The 25708-nt window shown below is 44.4% G+C and overlaps 1 protein-coding gene across 2 annotated transcripts; it reads right to left on the bottom strand.

The window, feature by feature from the left end:
* Positions 1-1519: 1519 nt before the first annotated feature.
* LOC119316468 (nuclear/nucleolar GTPase 2) lies at positions 1520-7470 on the bottom strand. 2 transcript variants are annotated; one of them, XM_037590785.1, is made up of 13 exons: positions 7391-7470; positions 7061-7137; positions 6564-6912; positions 5231-5364; positions 4861-4990; positions 4438-4598; positions 4200-4301; positions 3994-4098; positions 3785-3913; positions 3567-3707; positions 3092-3192; positions 2426-2483; positions 1520-2134 (listed from the first exon to the last, which is right to left on the bottom strand). In XM_037590785.1, exons 3-13 carry the CDS (start codon positions 6817-6819, stop codon positions 1832-1834), a joined length of 1620 nt encoding a protein of 539 aa, XP_037446682.1. In that variant the 5' UTR covers positions 6820-6912; positions 7061-7137; positions 7391-7470; the 3' UTR covers positions 1520-1831. The 2 variants fall into 2 exon arrangements, with proteins under 2 accessions (XP_037446682.1, XP_037446683.1); XM_037590786.1 differs by having other exon boundaries at positions 6564-6854; positions 7391-7464.
* Positions 7471-25708: the final 18238 nt, after the last annotated feature.

Below are 25708 nucleotides of genomic sequence, written 5' to 3'. Positions count from 1 at the left end.
CCCTAGTCCCGGTTCAGTATAACCGGCACTAAAAGCCAGCCACGTGGCACGAGGCCGTGCCATGGCTGGGGGAACTTTAGTCCCGGTTGGTAACACCAACTGGGACTAAAAGGTTATTAGTTTTCCATTTAATTTTTTGTTTTATGAATTATGATTTAATTATTTTTCATTTCAAACATATTTAACGGTATTACATACTGTACATGTTATGCATTATATATATATATATATATATATATATATATATATATATATATATATATAGTGTTACTATTCATCATCCAGGGTGCATCATAAGTTATTCTTCACCCGAGGTAATCTTACGATCATTTCATAATTAAATTACGTTTGGAATTCAAATAGTTACATTCTTATTGATTCACTAGGTAAATTTTGATATAAGAAAATAAAAATATAGGTTATAAGACAAGAAAATTTGCAGTTTATGTGTATTTTAGACTATGTTTTTACGTTTGTAATTTTACATAATATAAAATATTTTTTACGACGATTATATATTTTTTTACGGTCCTTTTTTGCGTCGGAAATAAGACAAATCTTACGGACCGATTGCGGCGGGAGCAAAAATTATATCAGTAAATTCGTATTCAAAAGAAGTTTTCAATTATATAATTTTTTCTTCCGTCGTAGTTGGTCTCGTTGGTTAAATTTATGATCAAAGTTGAACCTCGGAAAACGCGGGCGCACTATATTTTGGAATGGAGAGAGTATGTATATATCACATCGTTGAATTCGACCAGATGCACGATCGAAGAACCTGAATCTGCGGCCGCTCCCGCGTGCTTCCACGTCCCCAGCCCTGCGTGTCCTCGACAGTGTAGCCGATGCGTCAAGCAGAGAGTCTGGTCGAGGGCAGGTCTCGTGCGCAAGGCCGGCGGCTAGTGCGTCGAGGGGTGAGGCGTTGTTGGTGGCTCCCACGTACCTGAAGGCGGAGCCGGAGGCCGCGGTGGCTTGAGTCAATGGCGGAGGATGCATGGCAACATGGTTTCAGCCTTTCAGGTGCAGCCAGAAGGGGCTGCGGGGCAGAGCGGAGCGGGCGACGGTTGGCAGCGTGGGCGTGCGGTGTCAGTTTTCGTTTGCGAGGGGATTATGGTTTCGTTAGCGATCCATTTCGTTAACAGAGATTTTGGACAATTAGATTGATGATTAGAGAGCTGATATGCTTAATTGTGGATCTGCACTTTCATGCTTTTACAGGGATAGTAGATAGCAACAAAGAGAAAAATGTCTTTGATACAAAGAATAGCAATCAGATAGTACAATCTCTCCCTTACATTTCTCCAGCCAAATTTGTAATATGATATAGTATCATAAGGAAGCTTTGTTCGGTTAATCCTCTCCCCAAGAAGATTGGAGGGGATTGACAAGGATTGATTCGTATTTTGACTTAGAAGAGGTTTAAATCCCCCTCAAAACCCCTTAAATCCACTCGGATTCACACGCAACTGAACAAGGCCGTACGGGTAACGCAGATCCACGTATGTCAACATCAAGTGGAAAACAAAAATTAGAAAGGCATAATTGCAGAAGTTGCATTTTGAACCAAATGGTATTTATCTATGTATAAAACAGGGTGTGAAATCTAACTAGAACTTGAGGTGAACAAAAGACAAGTTTTGATGTAGATGCCAACAACGCTCTACCTAATCCATTAGAAAGCTACAGATAACATGAACGATACATATCAAAGGATTGTCCCCCCTGCGTAACTGTGTCCTTCATGGCAAACAGTGAATAACTTCGGTGGCACTCGTGAAGATGTTCGCGGGCAAAAATACCAGGGATCTTCTCATGCAGGATTGCTAGCCTTTCAGTCTTTTACCAAAAGGTCTGATTGCTCCGGGAGTTCACTGTCTTCGCCATTTCTGCCAAGTTCCTTCTGGCAGGGGACATTCATCGTTTGCTGCGAAGAGATAATTCCCGCAATGGCTTTCATGGCAGCAGCAGCCCGGTCACTGCTGACCACTTCCTCACCAGATCCCTCCACAGGTTCAGTAATCTTACAAGGACCATCTTCATTCTGCTGTGGCGGAGGCACAAAAAAGGGTATCTTGCCCCTCTGCCAGTCATGAAGTACCATCTTGGCTGCTGTTGTCAGATCAGGTTCCCCACCCTAAGAATCAAAAACAGAGGTTGAGAATGAAGCAGTAGATCAGCCCACTCATGGGCTGGGGGCCTGGCTAGTCTAGGTTTTGAGTTAACAGCGTTCATCAATATTCTAATCATAAAAGTCAGTAGCTGTATGTTCAACTCTGAATATAGTGAAGTCGGATATATTACTTATTATATAAAGACATACAAGTGTTACGAAATTGCAGTACAGTATGTTCATCTCTGAACAGGCAAGAGAAATATTTGGCAAAATTGTAATAGGAACGGACAATATCACAAGTTTATGCTGTACCTTGAGTAGCTTTCCACTCATCTTGCTCAGCTGGACGAGAAAATCATTATCATCAGCCCTGGTGAGAGCAAGATCAGTAAGTATAAAAGATGTGTCATCTCCTCCGGCTGTGGGTTTTAGTTATTATAGTGAAGGAACACCATCAGGTCAACAATGATGTGTGACGTTCATTATGGACCAGTGTACTTAATAACCAGATATGCCAAGAGCTCCAGAGTTCTAAACATTAGGAAGACTTCAAAAGCAACGCTGTGCACAAAAAAACACAAACACAGCTAATAGGCTGCTATTAGCACTATAGCTAATATAGTTTGCAGCTGTGATATATATCATCTTTAGACGTTACTCCCACGGTAGTGATTAGATATGATTTTTATGATCTTGTTTTTACTCCGTTTATGTTATGTGCAGTTTATAAGCATGGGATTATTATTTGATGCTTTAGCACCGCTATTTAATTTTTCAGAATATTAATCAGTGTTACCCTAGATACTACGATATCTCATATAGGATAGCTTCGGTGACTGCCTTTCCAGGACCTTGCCGCTAAGAAGCTTTACCAGAAGAGAAAATATGTGTGCTCAGAAAGGAACACAGCTAAAATAAAAGTAAACTAGAACCTTCGGTTGTGTGTGTGCATGTGTTTGGGGAGGGTGGGGGGGATACCAGTCTTGTATTTTGTAAGCTCTTTGTAGATGCTCCTTCTTTACACGCCTTAGAACTTCCCCAATGTGCTCAGAAGCATCATCCAAATTTGTCACCCGTACCTGGTGACAAATATTAGTACGTTATTTACTAAAAAAACTCAAAACTAGCATTGCTAAACCAGTGCTAGTCAAGAAAAACAAATATTACTGTCATTCCATAAAATAGGACAACTCTGTACCAATACCCTTCCTACAATGCATATCATGAAATAACAATATACATGAAGACATGGAAATGATGGTTGCAATTAAAGGAATATAATTACTTTCATGTTCAAATGGAAGTTCAACACTTCCTTGAAATAGGAACAAAGATGAGAACATAAAAAAAATAAGATGGGAAAGATAAAAACAGATGAAAATGATAAGAAAATGCTTGAATATCTGCAATTTCAAAAAGAGAAGACAAAAAGGGCACAAGTAGAGATACATACCACACCCTTAAGAACTACATCAGTCTCTGTATCATTGTTTTGGTACACAACCCCAGGGCAATCAATTAAGAAGATTCTTTTAGTCATGGTGATGTATTGCCACACCTTAGTCTCTCCAGGAATCGGAGCTACCTTGCAAACCTACAGGTATATAAAAATTCATCAGAAATTTTTCTTAAAAATTGTCATCTAAAGGACAAGAAAGAAAAGAGAATTACAGTCTTGGAGCGTAATGTGTTGATAACTGAGGACTTCCCAACGTTGGGATATCCAACAAATCCAACAGATATGGCTTGCTTGTCACTCCTCAAACGGGCAAACTGCCTTAATACTGAAAGAAGAGATCCCTGGAAGTGGTTCAAAAGTATAAGTGCACACTATAAAGGAGCACAACAATCATAACACAATATAAAAAAAACTCACTTACTTTTCCAAAAGACTTGTTGATGCTCGCATGGAATGCTAGGGTGGGATAGTCCCTGGACAGAGTACGCAACCACCCTTTTGTTGCCCAAGCAGGTATTAGATCACACTGAACAACAAATGAAATGTGCCCAATCATCATTGTGTTGTAATGCATTGCAACAGGTAAACAATCAACATTTGCACTAAGAGCACAACTTAAAATGATACCTTATTTAGTAAGAATACCAGGTGTTTGTGCTTGGCATTCTCCTTCAGATGTTTCTCCAGATGGTAGCATCTCGTGCCCATTGGATCCCTGGCATCCAACACCTGTGGAAGAAATAACAATTTAAGCAATCAATATATACAGATACTAATTTAAAACAATATCTACATGCAGAGAAATTCTATTGATTACATAGTAAAGAGTAACTCTGATGGGGTCACCACATTGTGTAACACTGACCTGCACAACAACATCTGAAGAGTCAAGAACTTTATAAAGTTCACCCCAAATTCTTTTGCTTTGTCCCTTCTCAAACATATTATGCCTGACTAGATCCCTTAAGCCATCTTCCTCTTCATCCTTTGGCAACTTTGATGAAGCATGTTTTTCCTCAAACGCATCTAAAAAGCACAAAATAAAAGTTTACCAAGATACACAGCTATCCTTGACAAATAATACATGCAACTTCATGCAATTAAATATTACTTTAGAAAATTATGGAACTTCTTAAGACTGACACACTTATTCTTTGTCATATACAGTAGCAGATGAACAGCCAGTAGGCCAGATTTCTTTGTTATATGCATGCAAAGTTGAATGACATATTCGGCTCTAGCTCCAGAACTGGAGACCAATCTTAAAGCTAATTGCTCTGACTCGTACCTTGAGAATCATCAGCTTTCTTTATAAGAGATTCATAATCAAGACTGGATAGTTTTGGTCGTTTACGCTTGCCCTTTGGTCCAAAGGCATGCTCAAAAGGCTCAGTGTCAAGAAGATGTGCACGAGCTTGCTGTATAATCAACATGAGCGAACATATGTGAGCAGAAAAATCATCTTACAATATGATACTTCACAATAATGTGTAAGGTTCCAAGCTATTTAACCAAAAATAAAATTGAACCCAGGAGTACAAGTAATTAAGTTAAACACTAGTTTCAGCAAAATAGTGTCAGTCACATACACTAATACTCCATGAGCTGCACGTGCAAAATCAATGATCAGGATGATAGAAGTATACATAAGTGTTTACCTTCTGATGATCCTGCAGAAGCGATAGTGGCAGCTGTTTAGATTTCAGTAACACACTGTAGTTATTTGTAAGCCGTGCCTGGAGTTCTTGCCTGAAATATTCAAGTTCTTTCTGATTGATAACTCGTGTATTTCCTGTGATAACCAAAGAGGCAGAATAATACAATCAACATTCACTGTTACACCACCAGGCTTATAATGGAATAAATTCGTACAAAATTAATCGTCAATCATCTGCACTGCATATCCTGTGACAGTATAACAAATTCAATCCAATAAAAATCATAACAAAGTTTGATTTAACCAACTGTTATGTAGACGATCTGATGTATCACCCACCAAGTTCACTATATGTACTGTGTCTTAGCAATTACTTGAGCCAATCAGTACTCAGACAGACTCTAATCAGCAAAAGAGCTTTAGGCATGGTAATTGCTACACTACTAACTGGATACAAAAATGAAACCATAACATCTTCTCTGCTCTCCTCATACATCTATCAAGCTCCCGACTGCTCCTAACAGCGCGTTTGGTTGGGGGGAGTTGGGAATGGGAGTTTCAGATGGGTGAGACATAAAATCTCTTGATTGGATCAGGGACTTGGGAATTAAGAAGGGAAGTGGCAAGGGAATTAGTAGGCCCAACTCCCATCGATCTCTTCCCTAGGGGGACCCTGGTAATTCAACGAAGGAATGGGAGTTGACGTTTAAGAAAAATTGTTGCAGATTTGTTGGCCCAGATCACGTAGCAAAAGAAAAGGCTCTACAGAAATCCTAACTAAATACTTGCGGAAGTATTATTTTTCCTCCAAATAAATCGGCGAGCTAACTGCTCCCTAATCTGTAGATGCAACGCCAGGCACGAGTACATCTCAGCCAAGCAGCAAGTTGCATCCCATCTGTTTTTTCAATACATACATTCAGATTTTGCTAGCAACAGATTTTGATTCTTTATCTTTCCATTTACATACCCTTGCAGATCAATTTTCCTTTCAAATTATTTTCTTGGCTTCACATGTTACAGGTTGGTTTCATCATTTACGTGTCCCCTTCCTTTTCCTTTGTTCATGATAATTATTCCACAAATTATTTCCCAGACCACACCAAACATGGGATGGGGACTAATAGTCCACTTCCCAAGTCTAATCCCTCAGACAACTCCCTCTCATAAATTCCCATTCCCTTTCACTTAATCTACCAAACACGCTGTAAAAGTGTACACATCCCTACTTGATCCAAATCAACAGCAACGTAATTACCTGCCCTCGTATCTTAAGGGCATCGATCAAGTGCGCAACAAGAAAAACAAACAGAGAGGTAGGGGGATTTGCTCACCGAACCACCGGCGGTCAGGCTCGATGCGGGTGTTGGGGAGCTCCTTGGACTGGAGGTCGTGCTTGACGATCTTCCCACCCCGGTCCCTCATGGGCCTTAGTTTGTACATCTTGAGCCGCCGCACCGTGGCCGCGGACCGGCTCCCGCCGGCGCCGCTGCCGCCGCCAGCACCCTTCTTGTCATTGGGGCGGTTGACGTCGAGAGAGTGACGGGGCTTGCCCGACACATTCACTGACCGCTCCTTCTTCTTCCCCATCGCGCGCTGGGCGAAGCTCTCTGGTTGGTTTTCCCCTGTTTGTTTCCGTGAGATGAGAGGAGGCGGTTGAAGGAGGCGACGAGGAGGGATAGGCTATCAAAAATATTACACATCACCATAGATTGCAAATATGTACTGGACAGCAGCAATTTGAACAAAAACATGTACTGGACAGCAAGAAGTTGAGCAAAAAATGTACTAGACAGCAGCATATACAAGGGGGGAGGAAGAGGGTTCATACCTTGAGGAGAGGAGGGTCTGATTCCGTCTGCCGCCGCGCCGGAGTGCCGCCCTAGACCCCTGCCTTCTCCTGGTATCCTGCAGATCGAGAGAGTACGAGATAAGCAACAATGGAAACCGGCGGCGCCGGAGATGGATCGAGGGAGGGAGGTCCGGCGGCGCAAGATCTGGAGCGAGGGAGAGGGCTGGCTCTGCAGGAGATGTAGCGAGGGAGAGGGGACGCGGCGCGCACGAGCTAGGAGAGGGGTCGGCGGCGCAGCAGAGAGAGCGGGAGGGAGGAAAAGGGCCGGCGGCGAAGCAGAGAGAGGGAGGAAGAGGGCCGGCGGCGCACCTGAGCGAGAGGAAGGAGGAGGTCGAGCGGCGCCAGGAGAGGAGCAGCGATAGGGTTGCGGAAGTGGGAAAGGGCTCGTACTGCGTGATTCCATCGATTTTATCGGGGTCGAGTGGAGGCCTAGTAACGGGTCCGACCCATGACATTCCGGCCCGTGACTGCAACCAAACACACCCTAAGCGCCCGAAGCCCATAGGTAGCTGGCGCCTGCTGCGGCGCATTGTTGGGCCGGCCCGCGAAGGCAAAGGGCAGAAAAGCGCAAAAAAATGCGACTCGCCAGGATTGGAACTTGCAACACCAAGTCTCCGGCCGAACTTAGTTTGACCACTACAGCAAGTGGAGAGTTGTGACTGGTCATAGTGCTATCAGTATAAGAACAAGTGTGGCCGCTATTTTTCTATCACTTAGGTTTTTTATTTAAAAAATTCCATGAATTTTAAACAGTTAATCAATTTTGAGAGAAATGTTTATCATTTTTCGAGAAAAAGTACATAAAGTTAAAAAAGTTCATCGCTTGTGAGAAAAGTTCATCGATTTAGAAAACATGTGATTACTACAAAAAAGTTCATGAATTCAAAAAAGTTCACGAATTCAGAAAATTTGTTGAAATTGGAAATAGTTCATCAATTTAGAAAAAGTTCATTGAATTTGAAAAAAAAAATCACTTTTTGAAAAAAGTTCATCAAATTGGAAAAATAGTTCATCAAATTTTAAAAGTAGTTCATCAATTTTCCAAAAAGTTCATCGATTTGTTCAACAAATTCGAAAAAAGTTCATAGAATTTGAAAAAGTTCATAAAATTTGAAAAAAAAAGTTCATCTATTTAGAAGAAAAGGTTCATGAATTTTAAAAACGCACACTAAAGAAAACAAAAAGGAGGAAACAGAAAAAAGATACAAGAAGGAAAGAAAATGCAAAAAAGAAGAACAAAAAAGAAAAAACAAACTAAACTAATGGACAAAATAAAAGGAAAAGACCAAGCATCTGTGCAGCATGCGGGGTGGATAACTTGGTGGTTGGAACGAGGCACTTGCGATCAAGGGGTCGCCGGTTTGAACCCCTTATCGCACTTTTTTTGCGCTCGCGACACTGGAAACAATGGGTCGGCCCAGTTTGGAGCGCTGCAGGCGCCCGTTTGCAAAATGCACAATAACGGACGCCTGCGGTGCCAAATAGGAAATGTCAGGGTTTTGTAGGACAGGCGACGGGGATGGGTTGGTCGACAGGCCATCTGCTGGTCGGGCTGATATTGCACTATACTTGGCCAAATGGGTCATGCCTGATAGGCCGGCTTGTTAGCACGCGTGCCTGGCCCGTGGTGGGCCGGCCCAGCACGTGATTAATCGAATCGTGCCCGGCACGTGTGAAAGGATCGATATGGTTGACTAGAGGGGGGGTGAATAGGCAACTAACAATTTTTTTGCTTTTCTTTAACAAGTTAAACTTTGCATCAAAATAGGTTGTCTAGAAATGCAACTAGGTGAGCAACCTATATGATGCAACGAGGATAGGTACACAAGCAAGCAAGAGATATGAAACAAGTAAGCTTGCTTAAATAAAGGCACGAGATAACCAAGAGTGGAGATGGTGAAGACGAGGATGTGTTACCGAAGTTCCTTCCCTTTGAGAGGAAGTACGTCTCCGTTGGAGCGGTGTGGAGGCACAATGCTCCCCAAGAAGCCACTAGGGCCACCGTATTCTCTTCACGCCCTCACACAATGCGAGATGCCGTGATTCCACTATTGGTGCCCTTGAAGGCGGCTACCGAACCTTTACAAACAAGGTTGGGGCTCTCTCCACAACTTAATTGGAGGCTCCCAACAAAACCACGAAGCTTCACCACAATGGAATATGGCTTCGAGATGACATCAACCGTCTAGGGTGCTCAAACACCCAAGAGTAACAAAATCCACACAAGAAAGTATGGGGGAACCAAATATCCTTTGGTGGAAGTGTAGATCTAGGTCTCCTCCTTCAATCCCTAGCAAATCAACAAGTTTGAGTGGCTAGAGAGAGAGATCGGGCAAGAGAGCTTGAAGGGCATCAATGGTGGAGTGAGAGAGGTCAAAGGTAGGAGAGGAAGGTGGGAGAAGCTCCCTTATATAGTCACCCTCAATTTCCAACCGTTACTGCGAATTTAGCACTGCAGCGGTACAACCGGTCCTCGTCCCGGTACAACCGGGACTCATGGTGTATCTGTAGAACCCTACCAAGCGGTACAACCGGACCAAGGGGGCGGTAGTACCGGCTAAGAAAAATAACCGGACTAACCGCCTGGCCACCGCACAATCACCGCATCAAAAAAGGAGCTTGACCGGTACTTGAGCGGTGCCTGGCCGGAACAACCGTATGGCCTTGAGCTCTTGGGTGGCTAAGTCCTGAGCGGAAGAACCGCTCGGACCACCGGTGGTACCGGTCATTGTGGAACGACGGACCAACCGGGCCACTACCGCTCAAGAACCGCATCAAACCAGAAGCGAGAGCGGTACTTGAGCGGTGCATGGACGGAACCACCGCCCCAGCTGTTGCAGAGCATGGTGGCGGTACCACCGCCCGAAGGCAGCGGTACAACCACTCGAGCACAGCTGGTGAGCGACAAGACCAGCGGTACAACCGCTCCAGAGAGCGGTACAACCGCTGGGCAGAAATAGTGAGCAGAAAAGAAAAGAGGGGAAGAGGCAAGGAAAACTCTCTCACTCACACACACCGGAGGAAGGCAAAGAGAGGGTGAGAAAAGTGTACGTGAACTGATTCCCCCAGAGCTTCCTAATGAGGATTCCCTCTTGATAGTACGGGTACTCTACGACTAAAGAAAATAAAACCGTAGAGGACAAGTCTTCGATCTTTTCCTTCGAGAGGTAATAGCAATCCGATGTAAGCCTAAGCATCGAGAACCTGAAACATATAGCACACGTTTAGACCACAAAGGGTTATCATCATCATCCAAAATATAAAGTAGGGAAATGCCCTTTCAATCTCTCCCTTTTTGGTGGATGATGACAACAACATGATTTGCAAGAGATAAGTCAATGAAATCTAGACGGAACTCCCCCTGAATGTGTGCCCCAACAAGTACTAGCTGTTAGAAAGCATGGGCACACTTTCAGGACTAGACTCCCCCTAGATTTTATAGACTCATCACTCTGAGCTCAAAAGGATAGACAATATAATACTTAGAGGCAATAATAATGATAAAGACCTACGAATAAACGGAGTAGCAAGTCTAGCAAGTCACACACATAGCACGGAACGAAAAAAGTCCACAAACAAACACAAAAACACGAGAACAAGAGAAAATAACCCAAGCAAATCCTCGAGACCTATAGAACCCTCTCCCCCTTTGGCATCAAGACACCAAAAAGGAAAAGAGCGAAGCTAGCGACCCAAAGCTCAGGCGTCCTCCTCTGACTCCTCAGTCGCATCTGGATCTTCATCATCAGAGTCGTCATCGTCATCGTGATCAGATACTTCCATGGCATTGTCAGCTGCTGCAAACGAGGATGATGGCTGGGGAGGGGCTTCATCATCAGTCCAGGTGCTATGGGTAGAGATCCAACGCTCCTCTGGGGTGATGCTCTTCTCAGAGCCACTCTGAACCTGCATGTTGAGGTGCTTCATCATTGCAATTTGGCGACGCCGTGCGAGCTTCTCATTGACGTGTGCCTCATACATCTTCTTCTGGATGTCAGCCTGGAGACAAAAGGTCTTCTTTACCTTGGCAGTAAGTTTGGCCACCCACGAAGGCTTGGCCCCTGGCTCCAGCTCAAAGTCCTCATCGTCAGAAGTAGCATAGACATCCTCGGGAGCATGTTCAGGGAAGCGAGGCTCGGCATGCTTCTTCTTCTTAAGGAGCTTGACCTCATGAACAGTGAGGTTGTCTGGAGAAGTGAGGAGCTCTCCAGGACGATGAACAGCCCACACAGAGTTCATAAAGCACATGATAAATGGAGCGTAGATTGGGACTTTACGGTAGATGACCATGTTGTACATCTCATGCCACAGCCAATTTGACACATCAAACATTGCCCCTGTCCCCACCATGGTCTTCATGGCAACCATCAAATCAACCAGATAGCCATGAATTTCATCTTGATTGTCCACCTTGGGCAAGAGCACATTGCGGAAAACTCAGTGCATGATGTCATAGACCTTCTCCAAATCCTTGGATTCTCCAATAATCCCACGGCCCCTAATGTACACAGGGGCAAGCTTCTCCTCAGGCATGGACTCAGGAAAATCATGAGGGCGAATGTCACCCCTTCCTTGCAGACCGGTATCCTCGTACCTAATAGCATTGCAGAAAGCCCTCCAGGGAACGTGAAACAATTCATCACGACACATGAAGGTGAGAGTGCACGCATCATCTTCTCCAAAATGAACCGTGGCATAGAACTGATGGATAAGTTGAACATCGAAGTCATAGTTGACTGACATGATCTTGACAAGATCAAACTCCTCGCAGAGAGCTAGTGCCTCACCAAAATACTCCATGTTGTTTCTCCAATGATCAAAATCAATTGTCCACTGCTTGGCATATCTGTTCTTGTTGTGCTCAAAGAGTTCATGAACAATCCGCACTTGCATCTCATTCCGGAACTGAAAAGTGGTCCAACGGGGAGCAATGGGAACCTCATACGGATTCTTTGAGCGGTAGGCTTCCCAATCCTTTGCTTTCCAACGATGCAATGGCATGACAACACGTTGCTTAGCAGCTGCAGACTTTTCACGGCGAGTGGGCTTGGTGGGAATCACAACTTCTTCATCATCTGACACAACCGGGCGCAAGGTCCTTCGTGCCCTCTTCTTGGTCTTGCGAGGAGCAGAGCGAGAACTAGAGCCACCTGAACACACACACGAAAAGAACACACAAAAAAAACCAACAAGGATGAGAGGATTGCACCCACTAGTAGAAAAGGAACAAGTTGCAACAACAGAGAAGATAGAACAGTGTTTAGTGGTTGATATACTCCGGTTGTACCGGATCTTCCGCCGGTAGTACCGCTCTAGCGGTTGTACCGCCCATAGGGGCGGTAGAACCGCTGACAGTGGCACTACCAGGGAAGATAGATCTAACCGAGGCATACGAATCACACAAGTAATATTCCGAATTCGAAGTGCTGCAAACAAGACAGGAGGCTAACAAAGAACTCTTCTAAGCCATAGATCGAACACTAAACGTGGAAAGATGGGTAAAGCCCTAGGCAAGGAATAACCCTAACCAAAAACTAGAGGCAAAGAACACGAGGCATTACCACCATCCATGGGAAGAGATCGGAAGGCCTCCACGGAGAGAATCCATGGAGAGCCAAGGATCCGAAGCGCGAGACGCACTCCGGGGCAGGGGTAGAGATGGCCGGCGGCTAGGGCAAGAAAAAGAGGAACGAGGACGAAGGGAAAAAGACAAACCTTCAGCCCCGTCGAGATATATATAGGCCCGTATGCACGCCCCGGTAGAACCGCTTAGGGCAGCGGTTGTACCGCTCGTCTGGTACAGACCAGTGGATGGAGGCGGTACTTCCGGTGCCTGGAAGGCAGCGGTAGTACCGCACGGCAACAACCGGTAGTACCGGACGTGGGTTACCGTGGGATTGTGCGGTGGAACCGCCCAAGTACCGAACGGAAACCCTTGGGACGGCACAACCCGGTACCAGCCGTAGAACCGCTCGTGGTACCGGTTGTACTGCCCGACCACCCAAGCCCAAACCAAGATCAAATGAGTGCAATTCGGAGGGAGGAAGAAGGGGCACAAAGACAGGAGAGAAACAACACCCTAGGAGAACCTAACACAAAGAGCAAAGAGAGAAAGATAGAAAACAACATGAGAACAGCAATGCTAACTCCAACTCCCCGAAGAGAGGACGGTGGCCGAGGCCACCTATGTTTGAGTCAATTGGTATGGCACCGCGAAGAATTATCCTTGGGTCCATGACCAAAACTCGTCTTTGAAGCACAAGTACCATCAAATATGGCTAATGTGAAAGACACAATCAATTTATGCATAATGGGGGAAGGGAGAGTTCATTGAGAGAACAACACTCCCCTATGTCCATGCCTACACCTAAACTAGACAACAAGTTGAGCGTGGTAGGGTGTGCAAGGGTTCAAGCCACATTGCTCGAATCAATGATATTTAGCTCATGCCTTAACTCGCGAAATCTTGCTTCATCTAAGGGCTTCGTGAAAATATCTGCAAGGTTGTCATGAGTGTTGACATAGTTGAGCTCGATCTCTCCTCGTCTAATGTGATCCCGGATGAAGTGATACCGGATCTCAATATGCTTCGTCTTGAAATGTTGTACCAGATTAAGAGAGATCTTGATGGCACTTTCATTGTCACACCAAAGAGGCACTTTGTCACAAGTGACACCGTAATCCTTTAAAGTTTGCCTCATCCATAGGAGTTGAGCACAACAACTACCGGCGGCAACATACTCCGCCTCAGTGGACGAGAGAGACACACAACTTTGTTTTTTGGAAGACCAACTTACCAAAGAGCAACCAAGGAATTGGCACCTTCCGGAAGTGGACTTCCTATCCACTTTGTCTCCCGCCCAATCGGAATCCGAGTACCCTACAAGCTTGAAGTTTGATCCTCTGGGGTACCATAGGCCAAAATTTGGGGTATGAGCCAAATATCGAAAGATTCGTTTGACCGCCACATAGTGACTTTCCTTAGGTGCGGCTTGAAACCGTGCACAAATTCCCACACTCAACATGATGTCCGGTCTAGATGCACAGAGGTAAAGCAAGGATCCAATCATGGAACGATATACCTTTTGATCCACCACTTTACCATTGGGATCTAAGTCAAGTTGGCACTTGGTGGGCATTGGAGTGGAAGCCGGCTTGACGTCACTTAGCTTGAATCTCTTGAGCATGTCTTGAGTGTATTTGGATTGATTGATGAAAGTTCCTTCTCTTCTTTGCTTCACTTCGAACCCTAGAAAGAACTTCAACTCTCCCATGGAGGACATCTCGAACTTTGAGGTCATGAGAGCGGCAAATTCCTCATTGAAAGCTTTGTTAGGAGAACCAAATATAATATCATCAACATATAATTGGCACACAAACAACTCCCCTTTGACCTTCTTAGTAAAAAGAGTGGGGTCGATTAGCCCAAGTTCAAAACCACGGTCTTGTAACAACTCGGTAAGGTGGTCATACCACGCACGTGGGGCTTGTTTAAGGCCATAGAGCGCCTTATCGAGTTGATACACATGATCGGGAAAGTAGGGATCCTCGAACCCGGGGGGTTGCTTGACGTAAACCAATTCATTAATGGGACCATTAAGAAAAGCACTCTTCACATCCATTTGTTGTAACTTAAAATTATGATGAGAAGCATATGCAATTAACAAGCAAATGGATTCAAGACGAGCAACGGGAGCAAAGGTTTCACCGTAGTCGATACCCTCGACTTGGGAGTAGCCTTGTGCTACCAAACGAGCCTTGTTGCGAATGATAATCCCATGGGCATCTTGCTTGTTCTTGAATATCCACTTGGTTCCAATGACATTGTGGTTCCCCGTTGGCCTTGGCACCAATCTCCACACTTTGTTGCGCTCGAAGTTGTTGAGTTCTTCGTGCATGGCATTGAGCCAATCCGGATCTTCTAGCGCCTCATAGACCTTGTGGGGTTCCACACAAGAGACAAACGCGTGATGCTCACAATAATTTGCTAATTGTCTATGAGTGCTTACCCCCTTTCTTAAGCTTCCAAGCACATTCATCATGAGATGATCCTTGGTGGAGAGCTTGGATGCAATCTTGGCGGCACGACGCTCTAATTCCTCCTCGATGGTGAGTTGAGGAGCGTTTACTTGATCATCTTGAGCGCTGTCATGAACTTGTTCTTGATCTTGAACTTGCTCGGGGGAAAGAACTTGACCTTGGGCATCACTTGGTGTGTCAACACCGTCTTGAGTATGATCTTGCCCTTGGTCTTGTTCATGAGGTTGAGGGCCTTCACTTTGTTCTTCGGAAGCGTGTGGGCCTTGGGTTGGTGATGGCTCCACTTGAGTGGAGCATTGTCCTTCTCCTTCGGCCACAAGGGGTTCCTCAATGGGTAGGATAAAACCAACACCCATTATTCTTATGGCTTGAGGAGGAATTTCATCACCTACATCACAAGTGCCACTTTGCTCCACTTGGGAGCCGTTATTCTCATCAAACTCCACGTTACACGTCTCCTCAATAAGTCCCGTGGATTTATTGAGGACACGGTAAGCATGAGAGTTTGTAGCATAACCAAAAAATATGCCCTCATGAGCTCTAGCCTCAAATTTAGACAACCGAACACCTTTCTTGAGAATGAAACACTTACACCCGAACACCCGGAAGTACTTGAGGTTGGGCTTGTTACCGGTGAGTATCTCATATGGAGTCTTGTTCAAGCCCTTGCGGAGGTAGAGCCGATTGGATGCATGACATGCGGTGTTGATGGCTTTGGCCCAAAAGTTGTACGGAGACTTGAACTCCGCCATCATGGTCCTTGCCGCATCCATCAACGTCCGGTTCTTCCTTTCCGCAACACCGTTTTGTTGAGGGGTGTATGGTGCGGAATATTGATACTTGATTCCCTCATCACTAAGAAATTCATCCAAGGTGTAGTTCTTGAACTCGGTGCCGTTGTCACTTCTTATTGTCAAGATCTTTGCATTGTGTTGACGTTGTGCTTCATTTGCAAAGTCAATGACGGTTTGTTGGGTCTCGCTCTTCCTCTTGAAGAAATACACCCACGTGTACCTTGAGTAGTCATCCACAATCACCAAGCAATACTTCCTACCTCCAAGACTATCGAAGGATGGAGGCCCAAAGAGATCCATGTGAAGGGGCTCCAAAGGCCTCTTTGAATAAATGATAGTCGTGGGAGGGTGAGCCTTCTCATGTAGCTTTCCTTTGATACAGGCACTGCAAGCACGATCTTTAGCAAAACTAACATTCGTTAGTCCACGGACATGGTCCCCCTTGAGGAGACTTTGCAAAGATCTCATATTGACATGGGCTAAACGGCGATGCCAAAGCCATCCCACATCAACTTTAGCCATTAGGCATGTCGCAGTCTTAGTGGGTCGCTCCAAAAAGTTAATCACAAATAGACCGTTCTCGACATGCCCAATAAAGGCTACTTTAAGAGTCTTGCTCCACAAGAGGGCCACGGTATCGATATCAAAGAAAGTGGCAAAGCCCATGATTGCAAGTTGACGAACGGAAAGTAAATTGTATGCAAGGGACTCAACAAGCATGACCTTCTCGATCGTGAGATCATGAGAGATGACCACCTTGCCAAGTCCCAATACCTTAGAAGATGAGGCGTCACCCCACTCGACATTGGTGGGCATAGATGGAACCTTGTGCACGTCCACCACCAAGTCCTTACTTCCGGCCATATGATTTGTAGCTCTGCTATCAAGCAACCATGATCCACCACCGGAAGCAAACACCTACAAGAGATCAATGCTTGGTTTTAGGTACCCATTTTGTAATGGGTCCTTTGATGTTAGTAACAAGGGTCTTAGGAACCCAAATAGACCATTCAATGTATTCATGAAGAGAACCAACAAATTTGGCATAAACATGCCCATCAGTAGCATGGCATAACACATAAGAAGGATTAAAATCGCCGGCTTTGTTGGGAGGGGTGACATTGCCCTTCTTGACATTATTCTTCTTCTTCTCCTCGGGGGCACTCTCTCCCTCCCTCACAAAGGTTTGCATGAGAGGAGGAGGCCGTTTGGTCTTGTCATTCTTCTTCTTGTTCTTGGAGTCGGGGACGTACCCAACCCCTTCCTTGGCCACACCTCCCTTTTGGTTGGTCAAGAGATCGTTGAGGTTCTTCTTGCCTTGTATGCAAGTCGCAAGACCTCTCTCAAGTTGCTCCTTCAACTTAGCATTTTCCTCAACAAGATGTATATGCTCACAACACGAGTTAGTAGCATTTGCATTATCAATTAAAACCATATGAGGGAAAGTTGCTTTCTCCTTAGTTAGCTTCACTTGGAGTTGATCATGAGACTCCTTGAGACTAGCGTGAATACCCTTCAAGGCCTTATGGGCCTTGTCAAGTATATCAAACTCCTCTTTGAGTCTAGCAAGATCAACCCCGAGTTTGGCCTTTAGCACACGAGAAACAACGAGGGCATGATCATAATCTTTCTCTAACTTAGCATGATCTACGTTGTGTGACTCCTCAAGAGCCAAACGAAGACCACGCTCTTACTCAAGAGCATTGGAAAGATCCGAAATCTCATCGGCATAGTCACGACTATGTCCTTCCATCTTAGAGATGGTGTCTTCGTGAGCCTCGATCATGTCATTGGCCTCACCAAGTTGTTCCAAGAGAGCAATAAAGTGCTTCTTGGGTTTTCCCTTGAGTTTGCCCATAAAGGCCTCAAACTCGTTAGCCTCCACATTAGCTCCCTCAAATTCATTAATGCTATCCATTTGGGAAGGATGATTAATGATGGTAGTTTTGATGTTGGAGGTTACCTTATTGGTGGCTTTAGCCATGAGGCACTTGGCGGTGATGCTCTCGTTGGGTGAGTCGAAGAGAGACACCCGTGACGTTGTTGCAATGGCAAGGAGGCCATGGCAACCGACTCATCATCTTCATCATCGTCATCGTCCTCATTGTACTCTTCTTGCACAACCAAGGCCTTGGGATGAGTCTTCTTGGTGAAGTTGTTCTTGTTGGGGAACGACTTGGCCTTGTCCTTTCGGATGAGTTTGCCACCATTGTCTTCCCTCTTCTCATACGGGCATTCCGCAACGAAATGACTCACGTTGCCGCAATTGTAGCAAGTCCTTACACGTTGCTTGCCCCTTGTACCACTCGAGTTGTTTTTGCTAAAGTTTGGCCTTGAGTTTTTCTTGCTCCAAAATTGCCTTGAAGCAAGTGCCATATGTTCATGATATGCATACTTCGTATCTTCGGGGTTGCTCTCCTCTTCTTCCTCTTCTCCGTCTTCCACTATGAGCTTGGCCTTCAATGCAAGGTTAGGCTTCTTTGCCCGTTGAGAATGGAGCACCGCATTGTCGGCGGTCTTGTCCAAAATGTTCATGGCCACAAACTCATCCAACACTTCGCTTGAGGTCAAAGTGTGGAAGTCCGGTCTTTGACGAATGACGGAGGACATGGCCTTGTGATAGGGCATCATTGCCTTGAGGAATTTGCGCTTGATCCAATTGTCATCCGCGTCCTTGCTCCCGTGATCTCGTAGTGATACCGCGAGTTTGGTTACTCTCCGATAGAGCTCACGAGGTTCTTCATCTTCCTTCATTGCAAACTCATCGACCTCATCTTGTACCACTTCATAGTTGGAGCGTTGAATGCTTGCGCTTCCCCGGTAGAGAGACATGACACAATGCCATGCATCTTTGGCCAAGGCGAAAGGACGAAGATGAGGTAGGTCTTCGGGTGGAATAGCATCTTGAATGATGAAGAGAGCATTCTTATTGAATTGATTGTCCGCGGCTTCTCGATGAGTGAAGTTGCTTGGATCATGTGGATAGAAACCTTCTTCAATGATTCTCCAAAGGTTAGTGTTCACATGATTTAAATGACGTTTAAAGCGATAAACCCAAGAATCAAAATCCTCATTTTTCACAATCTTAGGGGGAGGACCGGCATGATTCAAATGAGTGGAAGGAACCGGTCCACCATAAACAAGTGGTGGTTCCACATGGGCAAAGATGCCGGTGCCATTCTTGCCACTAGAAGAAGGAGCCTTTTCACTACTAGCTTCCCCCTTGTCGGGGATAGCATCCGTCACCTTGTTGGCGGGATCACCCACTTTCAACAGTGCGGTGGATAGTTTAAGCCCCTCAAGAAATTTAGTAAACATGCTTTCGACTTCGGTCGTCATGGAGGTTTTCAATGTCTCCAAGGCCACATTGAACTCCTCACGAGAGACCGAAGTTCCCCCATCTCCCGTAGACGAGATCGGATTCACACCAGAGTGTTCCTCCACACCGTCTACGGTATCAACCATACTCTTTGGACGGTAAAGTTCTTAATAAAGAGACAAGGCTCTGATACCAATTGAAAGGATCGATATGGTTGACTAGAGGGGGGTGAATAGGCAACTAACAATTTTTTTGCTTTTCTTTAACAAGTTAAACTTTGCATCAAAATAGGTTGTCTAGAAATGCAAGTAGGTGAGCAACCTATATGATGTAACGAGGATAGGTACACAAGCAAGCAAGAGATATGAAACAAGTAAGCTTGCTTAAATAAAGGCACGAGATAACCAAGAGTGGAGACGGTGGAGACGAGGATGTGTTACCGAAGTTCCTTCCCTTTGAGAGGAAGTACGTCTCCGTTGGAGCGGTGTGGAGGCACAATGCTCCCCAAGAAGCCACTAGGGCCACCGTATTCTCCTCATGCCCTCACACAATGCGAGATGCCGTGATTCCACTATTAGTGCCCTTGAAGGCGGCTACCGAACCTTTACAAACAAGGTTGGGGCTCTCTCCACAACTTAATTGGAGGCTCCCAACAAAACCACGAACCTTCACCACAATGGAATATGGCTCCGAGGTGACCTCAACCGTCTAGGGTGCTCAAACACCCAAGAGTAACAAAATCCACACAAGAAAGTATGGGGGAACCAAATATCCTTTGGTGGAAGTGTAGATCTAGGTCTCCTCCTTCAATCCCTAGCAAATCAACAAGTTTGAGTGGCTAGAGAGAGATCAGGCAAGAGAGCTTGAAGGGCATCAATGGTGGAGTGAGAGAGGTCAAAGGTAGGAGAGGAAGGTGGGAGAAGCTCCCTTATATAGTCACCCTCAATTTCCAACCGTTACTGCGAATTTAGCACTGCAGCGGTACAACCGGTCCTCGTCCCGGTACAACCGGGACTCACGGTGTATCTGTAGAACCCTACCAAGCGGTACAACCGGACCAAGGGGGCGGTAGTACCGGCTAAGAAAAATAACCGGACTAACTGCCTGGCCACCGCACAATCACCGCATCAAAACAGGAGCTTGACCGGTACTTGAGCGGTGCCTGGCCGGAACAACCGTATGGCCTTGAGCTCTTGGGTGGCTAAGTCCTGAGCGGAAGAACCGCTCGGACCACCGGTGGTACCGGTCATCGTGGAACGACCGGACCAACCAGGCCACTACTGCCCAAGAACCGCATCAAACCAGAAGCGAGAGCGGTACTTGAGCGGTGCATGGACGGAACCACCGCCCCAGCTGTTGCAGAGTATGGTGGCGGTACCACCGCCCGGAGGCAGCGGTACAACCGCTCGAGCACAGCTGGTGAGCAACAAGACCCAGCAGTACAACCGCTCCAGAGAGCGGTACAACCGCTGGGCAGAAACAGTGAGCAGAAAAGAAAAGAGGGGAAGAGGCAAGGAAAACTCTCTCACTCACACACACCGAAGGAAGGCAAAGAGAGGGTGAGAAAAGTGTACGTGAACTGATTCCCCCAGAGCTTCCTAATGAGGATTCCCTCTTGATAGTACGGGTACTCTACGACCAAAGAAAATAAAACCGTAGAGGACACGTCTTCGATCTTTTCCTTCGAGAGGTAATAGCAATCCGATGTAAGCCTAAGCATCAAGAACCTGAAACATATAGCACACGTTTAGACCACAAAGGGTTGTCATCATCATCCAAAACATAAAGTAGGGAAATGCCCTTTCAACGTGGCCCGCCTAGGGTCGTGCATGGGCCTGGAGGCTGGGCACACGTGCTGGCCCGACACGGCCCATTTAGTTTTTTATTTTTTATTTTTTTAACGTTTTAATGGTAAAATAGGCTAAAAATTAGTTGGGCTAACGGATAAACGTGCCGATGGGCCGACCCGTTTAATAGTTGTGTCATGCCTGGGCCCTGGGGGTCAGCACGCGTGCCGGCCCGGCACGGCCCGTGTACTAAGCATGCCTGGTCGGGCCGTGCCGTGCCTGGCCCATTTAACTCAGGGCGGGCCGTGCCGGCTCATTTGGCCAGGTATATATTGTACCCACCTCCCGAGGCTATTTGGCCGTGACCCATTTGCGACGGACACCATAACGGACAAGTATCCTCCTACCACAAATGAAGGGAGAAAAGGAAGACTAATCACTTCCTCTGTTTCTAAATATAAGCCTTTTTACATTAAAATAATATAAGTTTATTTAGAGATTTCAATATGAACTACATACGGATGTATATAGACATATTTTAATATGTAGATTCACTCATTTTGCTCCGTATGTAGTCTATTAGATCGGGAGTGCGCCTTGGCGCGAGGGTGTCGGTCCGAACATTTTGGCGAAGCATGTAATACTAAGTCATTAGGAATTCAGGGTTTAACGTACGGGCTTATAGTATATCAAAAAAGCAGAGAAGAAACATTCAACTGTGATAGAAGCAAAATATGATGGAGTTCGATTCGACATTAGATGATAAGGTAGTAGTAAGTTCAGTGGTTTATAATACCACAAAAGACATCCACTTGACATGTATTTCGATAACTAAACCGATAATACATGATAGAAATTAGTAAGAGCAGGAACACAACAAAGAAGAGCAAATAGCATAATCCAATTGCCTTGGCGGCCTACTTCATAGGCGCCAATTCATACAAGTAATTGAAAAAACAGACATGCCAGAAGATTGTTGCATGAATGAAACGATGAATAATGGACAAGGCAACCGTATGGATAGTTTATACAGTTTAACGGAAACGAAATTTCAAAGAGAATCTATATGCAGTTGTACTCAAGCACGAAGCATCGTAGAGGAGATAAGGTGATACACCCAGAGGAATGCATATCCAAGCAAAGGTATATCCTGCACACTATATACCAGCAAATATGATAAAAAGTAAAGAACAATAACGATTAATCAAAAGCAAAGGGTGTTTGTGTGCAGAAGATGAGAATCCACCTGATAAGACACGAACATAAACATAACATTTCACATCAGAAGATGAGAAGCCACCTGATAGGAGTACAGACAGCTGCTTGCCTCACACTTGTTTACACAAACACTTACATAAAGGAAGTTGTCATTGTAGGTTCAATCTTTGGAGCAGAACGTCATCGCTACATGATTCTTGCATAGTACAAATCTAAAAGCACCTGGAGACCTCCAAAAGACAAATGTTCCACTACTAAACTTGACTAATAAGAACTAAAAGTATGTTGCCTACTAAGCACTCAAGCCTGCTGATTGGTACATTTTTTAAGGCTATCAGAAGCTATCTTTAATAGTCATCAGTCGCTCCTCTGACTTCACTCCAATATAATGTAACCTCTGTGTCAGTTCCTCAATGCCTGCCAGCGCTGATTTCATAATCCATTTGGTATTAGCTTGCCCTCTTAGGTGCCGAGCAGTTGTTGAGTTTGTATCTGGTCAGAATATGAGCTCATATACCTAACAACATAGTACCAGCCTTTGCGTAGTTTCGTGATAGTCTCATTTCCTTCCAACAACCACGTGACCAAATGCCTAACTTGATTTTGAAGCGTTATGACATGGGTGTAGTGGTAGTCTCTAATTTCTTTCCCACGCGCATTTTCCATATATCTAATAGCTTCTATAACAGCACTGTCTTCTGCATCTTCATAGGTATGTGAAACCATACCAGATATTCAGGTAGGAACAAGCAAACCATCAAGCTACTCTAAGGAAGAATTGAAAGTAACTGTCACACGGGCCTTGCCACCCGGACGTATCTTGTGATGGTAAATTGCAGGGGGGCAATTTTAAAGCTTCCAGCATAAGCCCAAATATGTGGGAATAGGGGATTACTATCAGATAGTCATCTTCCCATAGGTTCATAGTGAGGTCAAAATAGTTGTTTCACGAAAGAACATCTAGGTAGTCAGATGAGGGTTTGAATCAGATATGCCAGTTCATAGAAAGTTAGAGCATGTGTTTAGAAGATTACTCTAGGTTCAGGTGTTCTTGTCCTTGACGATGTTGAACCTAGAGATCCCTCATCACAAATCACACCAATGTCCATGGCGTCCATGCCTAAGGTCTTGGATCTAAGCCTGTAGTGTGAGATTGAAGTGAGGAAAAAGTCAACAGTGAATGAGAGAGGAAAGCAGGTGTTGAATTACCTTTACTTCGAAGAATGGCTGCCGAAGACGCTGGTGGAGCCGTCGCTGGGCACACCTCATATTCAATAGATTTGGATGATGAAAGGGAAAAGCGCTTCATATTCGAAAGATTCACATGATGAAAGGGAGAAGTGCACAGGTTTAGGGCATTATACCAAAAGCAAAGCAGAGCAGGATCGCATCACACTAACATATTTACAATGTAGTGACTTTTTTGAGGGAATACAATGCAGTGACAGTAATATTTTGAGTGTGGCTTACCGTACCCCATTTGTCCCCAACCATATCAAGCCCAGTAAGGTTCACAAAGATGAAAAGGTTCAGAGCATCGAATTCTATTACATACCAGTTGTGTTTTACCATAGGCAATGCAACTTGTGATACACCAAAAGGATCGAGGATTCAAGGTTCAGTTCATCGTACCAAAAGGCCACAAATAACCATTCATCTATTAATAATCCTAGATGTTGAGTCACAGGAATAAGAGCGGTACTAACAATACATCAGAGCTTATATGTGCACACAAATTCATGTTCATTATTCATTAAGTGACTTTACATCACCGATAGGAAGTGCAACTCGCTGCAACCCACTTCTAGCCAACCTGGTAGTACACTATTCAATAGATCCAATGAATGCAAAGGTATAAGGGCAGCAAACAGATGAACTTTTAACTTTCCTAATTTTTTAAATATTCCAAAATGGAGAAAAAAATATCATTGAAACGTTTTGGAGTCGGTTTACTTACCGTACCACATACCTATTCCTTTTCGGAGTCTGAAACGTTCTGGAAAGTGTCCCTTATGTACTCCCCCGGTGTTACGGTATTAATAATATTGGTCTCAACATTTATGGGAGTACCTGAGATATAATGTTTGATTCTTTGACCATTTACCACCTTTGGCATTGTTGATTTTTAAGGCACCGGAATGATAGACCTCCTTGATGATGTAAGGGCCTTCCCATTTAGAGAGAAGCTTTCCTGCAAAAAATCTTAAACGAGAGTTGTATAGGAAAACATAACCACCTACATTAAACTCACGCTATTGTATCCTTTTATCATGCCATCTTTGAACTTTTTCTTTAAACAACTTGGCATTTTCATAGGATTGGGTTCTCCATTCATCAAGTGAACTAATGTCAAATAACATTTTCTCATCAGCAAGTTTGAAATCATAATTGAGCTCTTTGATAGCCCAATATGCCTTATGTTCTAGCTCAAGAGGTAAGTGACATGCTTTTCCATAAACCATTTTATATGGAAACATGCCCATAGGATTCTTATAAGCAGTTCTATAAGCCCACAATGCATCATCAAGTTTCTTAGACCAATTCTTTCTAGATCTATTAACAGTCTTTTGCAAAATTAATCTAATCTCTCTATTGCTCAATTCTACTTGACCACTTGACTGAGGATGATATGGAGATGCAATTCTATGTTTGACATCATATTTAGCGAGCATTTTACGTAAAGCACCATGAATAAAATGTGAACCACCATCAGTCATTAAATATCTAGGGACTCCAAACCTCAGAAAATATAACTTCTTTAAGCATCTTAATAGAAGTTTTATGATCAGCACTACTAGTTGGAATAGCTTCTACCCACTTATTATGTAATTAACAGCAACTAAAATATGTGTATACCCATTAGAGGAAGGAAGGAAAATGTCCCATATAATCAAAGCCCCAAACATCAAATGGTTCAATATCAAGTGAATAGTTCATAGGCATTTCCTGACGCCTACTAATATTACCAATTCTTTGACATTGATCACAAGACAAGACAAAAACTTACGGGCATCCTTGAAGAGAGTGGGCCAATAGAACCCGGATTGCAATACCTTTTGTGCAGTTCTATCTCCAGCTTGGTGTCCTCCGTAAGACCCGGAGTGGCACTTGCGTAGGATCTGTCCCCGTTCATGCTCAGGTACACAGCGTCTAATAACACCATCTACTCCTTCTTTATAAAGGTGTGGATCATCCCAAAAGTAATGTCTTAAATCATAGAAAAACATTTTCTTTTGCTGGTATGTGAAACTAGGTGGTATAAATTTAGCAACAATATAATTAGCATAATCATCATACCATGGAGTATTATGAGAAGCATTTATAACATTTAATTGTTCATCGGGAAAACTATCATCAATAGGTAGTGGGTCATCAAGAACATTTTCTAACCTAGACAAGTTATCTGCAACGGGGTTCTCAGCTCCCTTTCTATCAATAATATGCAAATCAAATTCGTATAGCAAGAGAA

Source organism: Triticum dicoccoides, chromosome 6A, assembly GCF_002162155.2.
Source record: "Triticum dicoccoides isolate Atlit2015 ecotype Zavitan chromosome 6A, WEW_v2.0, whole genome shotgun sequence".
NCBI lineage: Eukaryota > Viridiplantae > Streptophyta > Magnoliopsida > Poales > Poaceae > Triticum > Triticum dicoccoides.
Note: the sequence above shows the minus strand (reverse complement) of the source record. Positions and strands in the feature narration are given on the sequence as shown.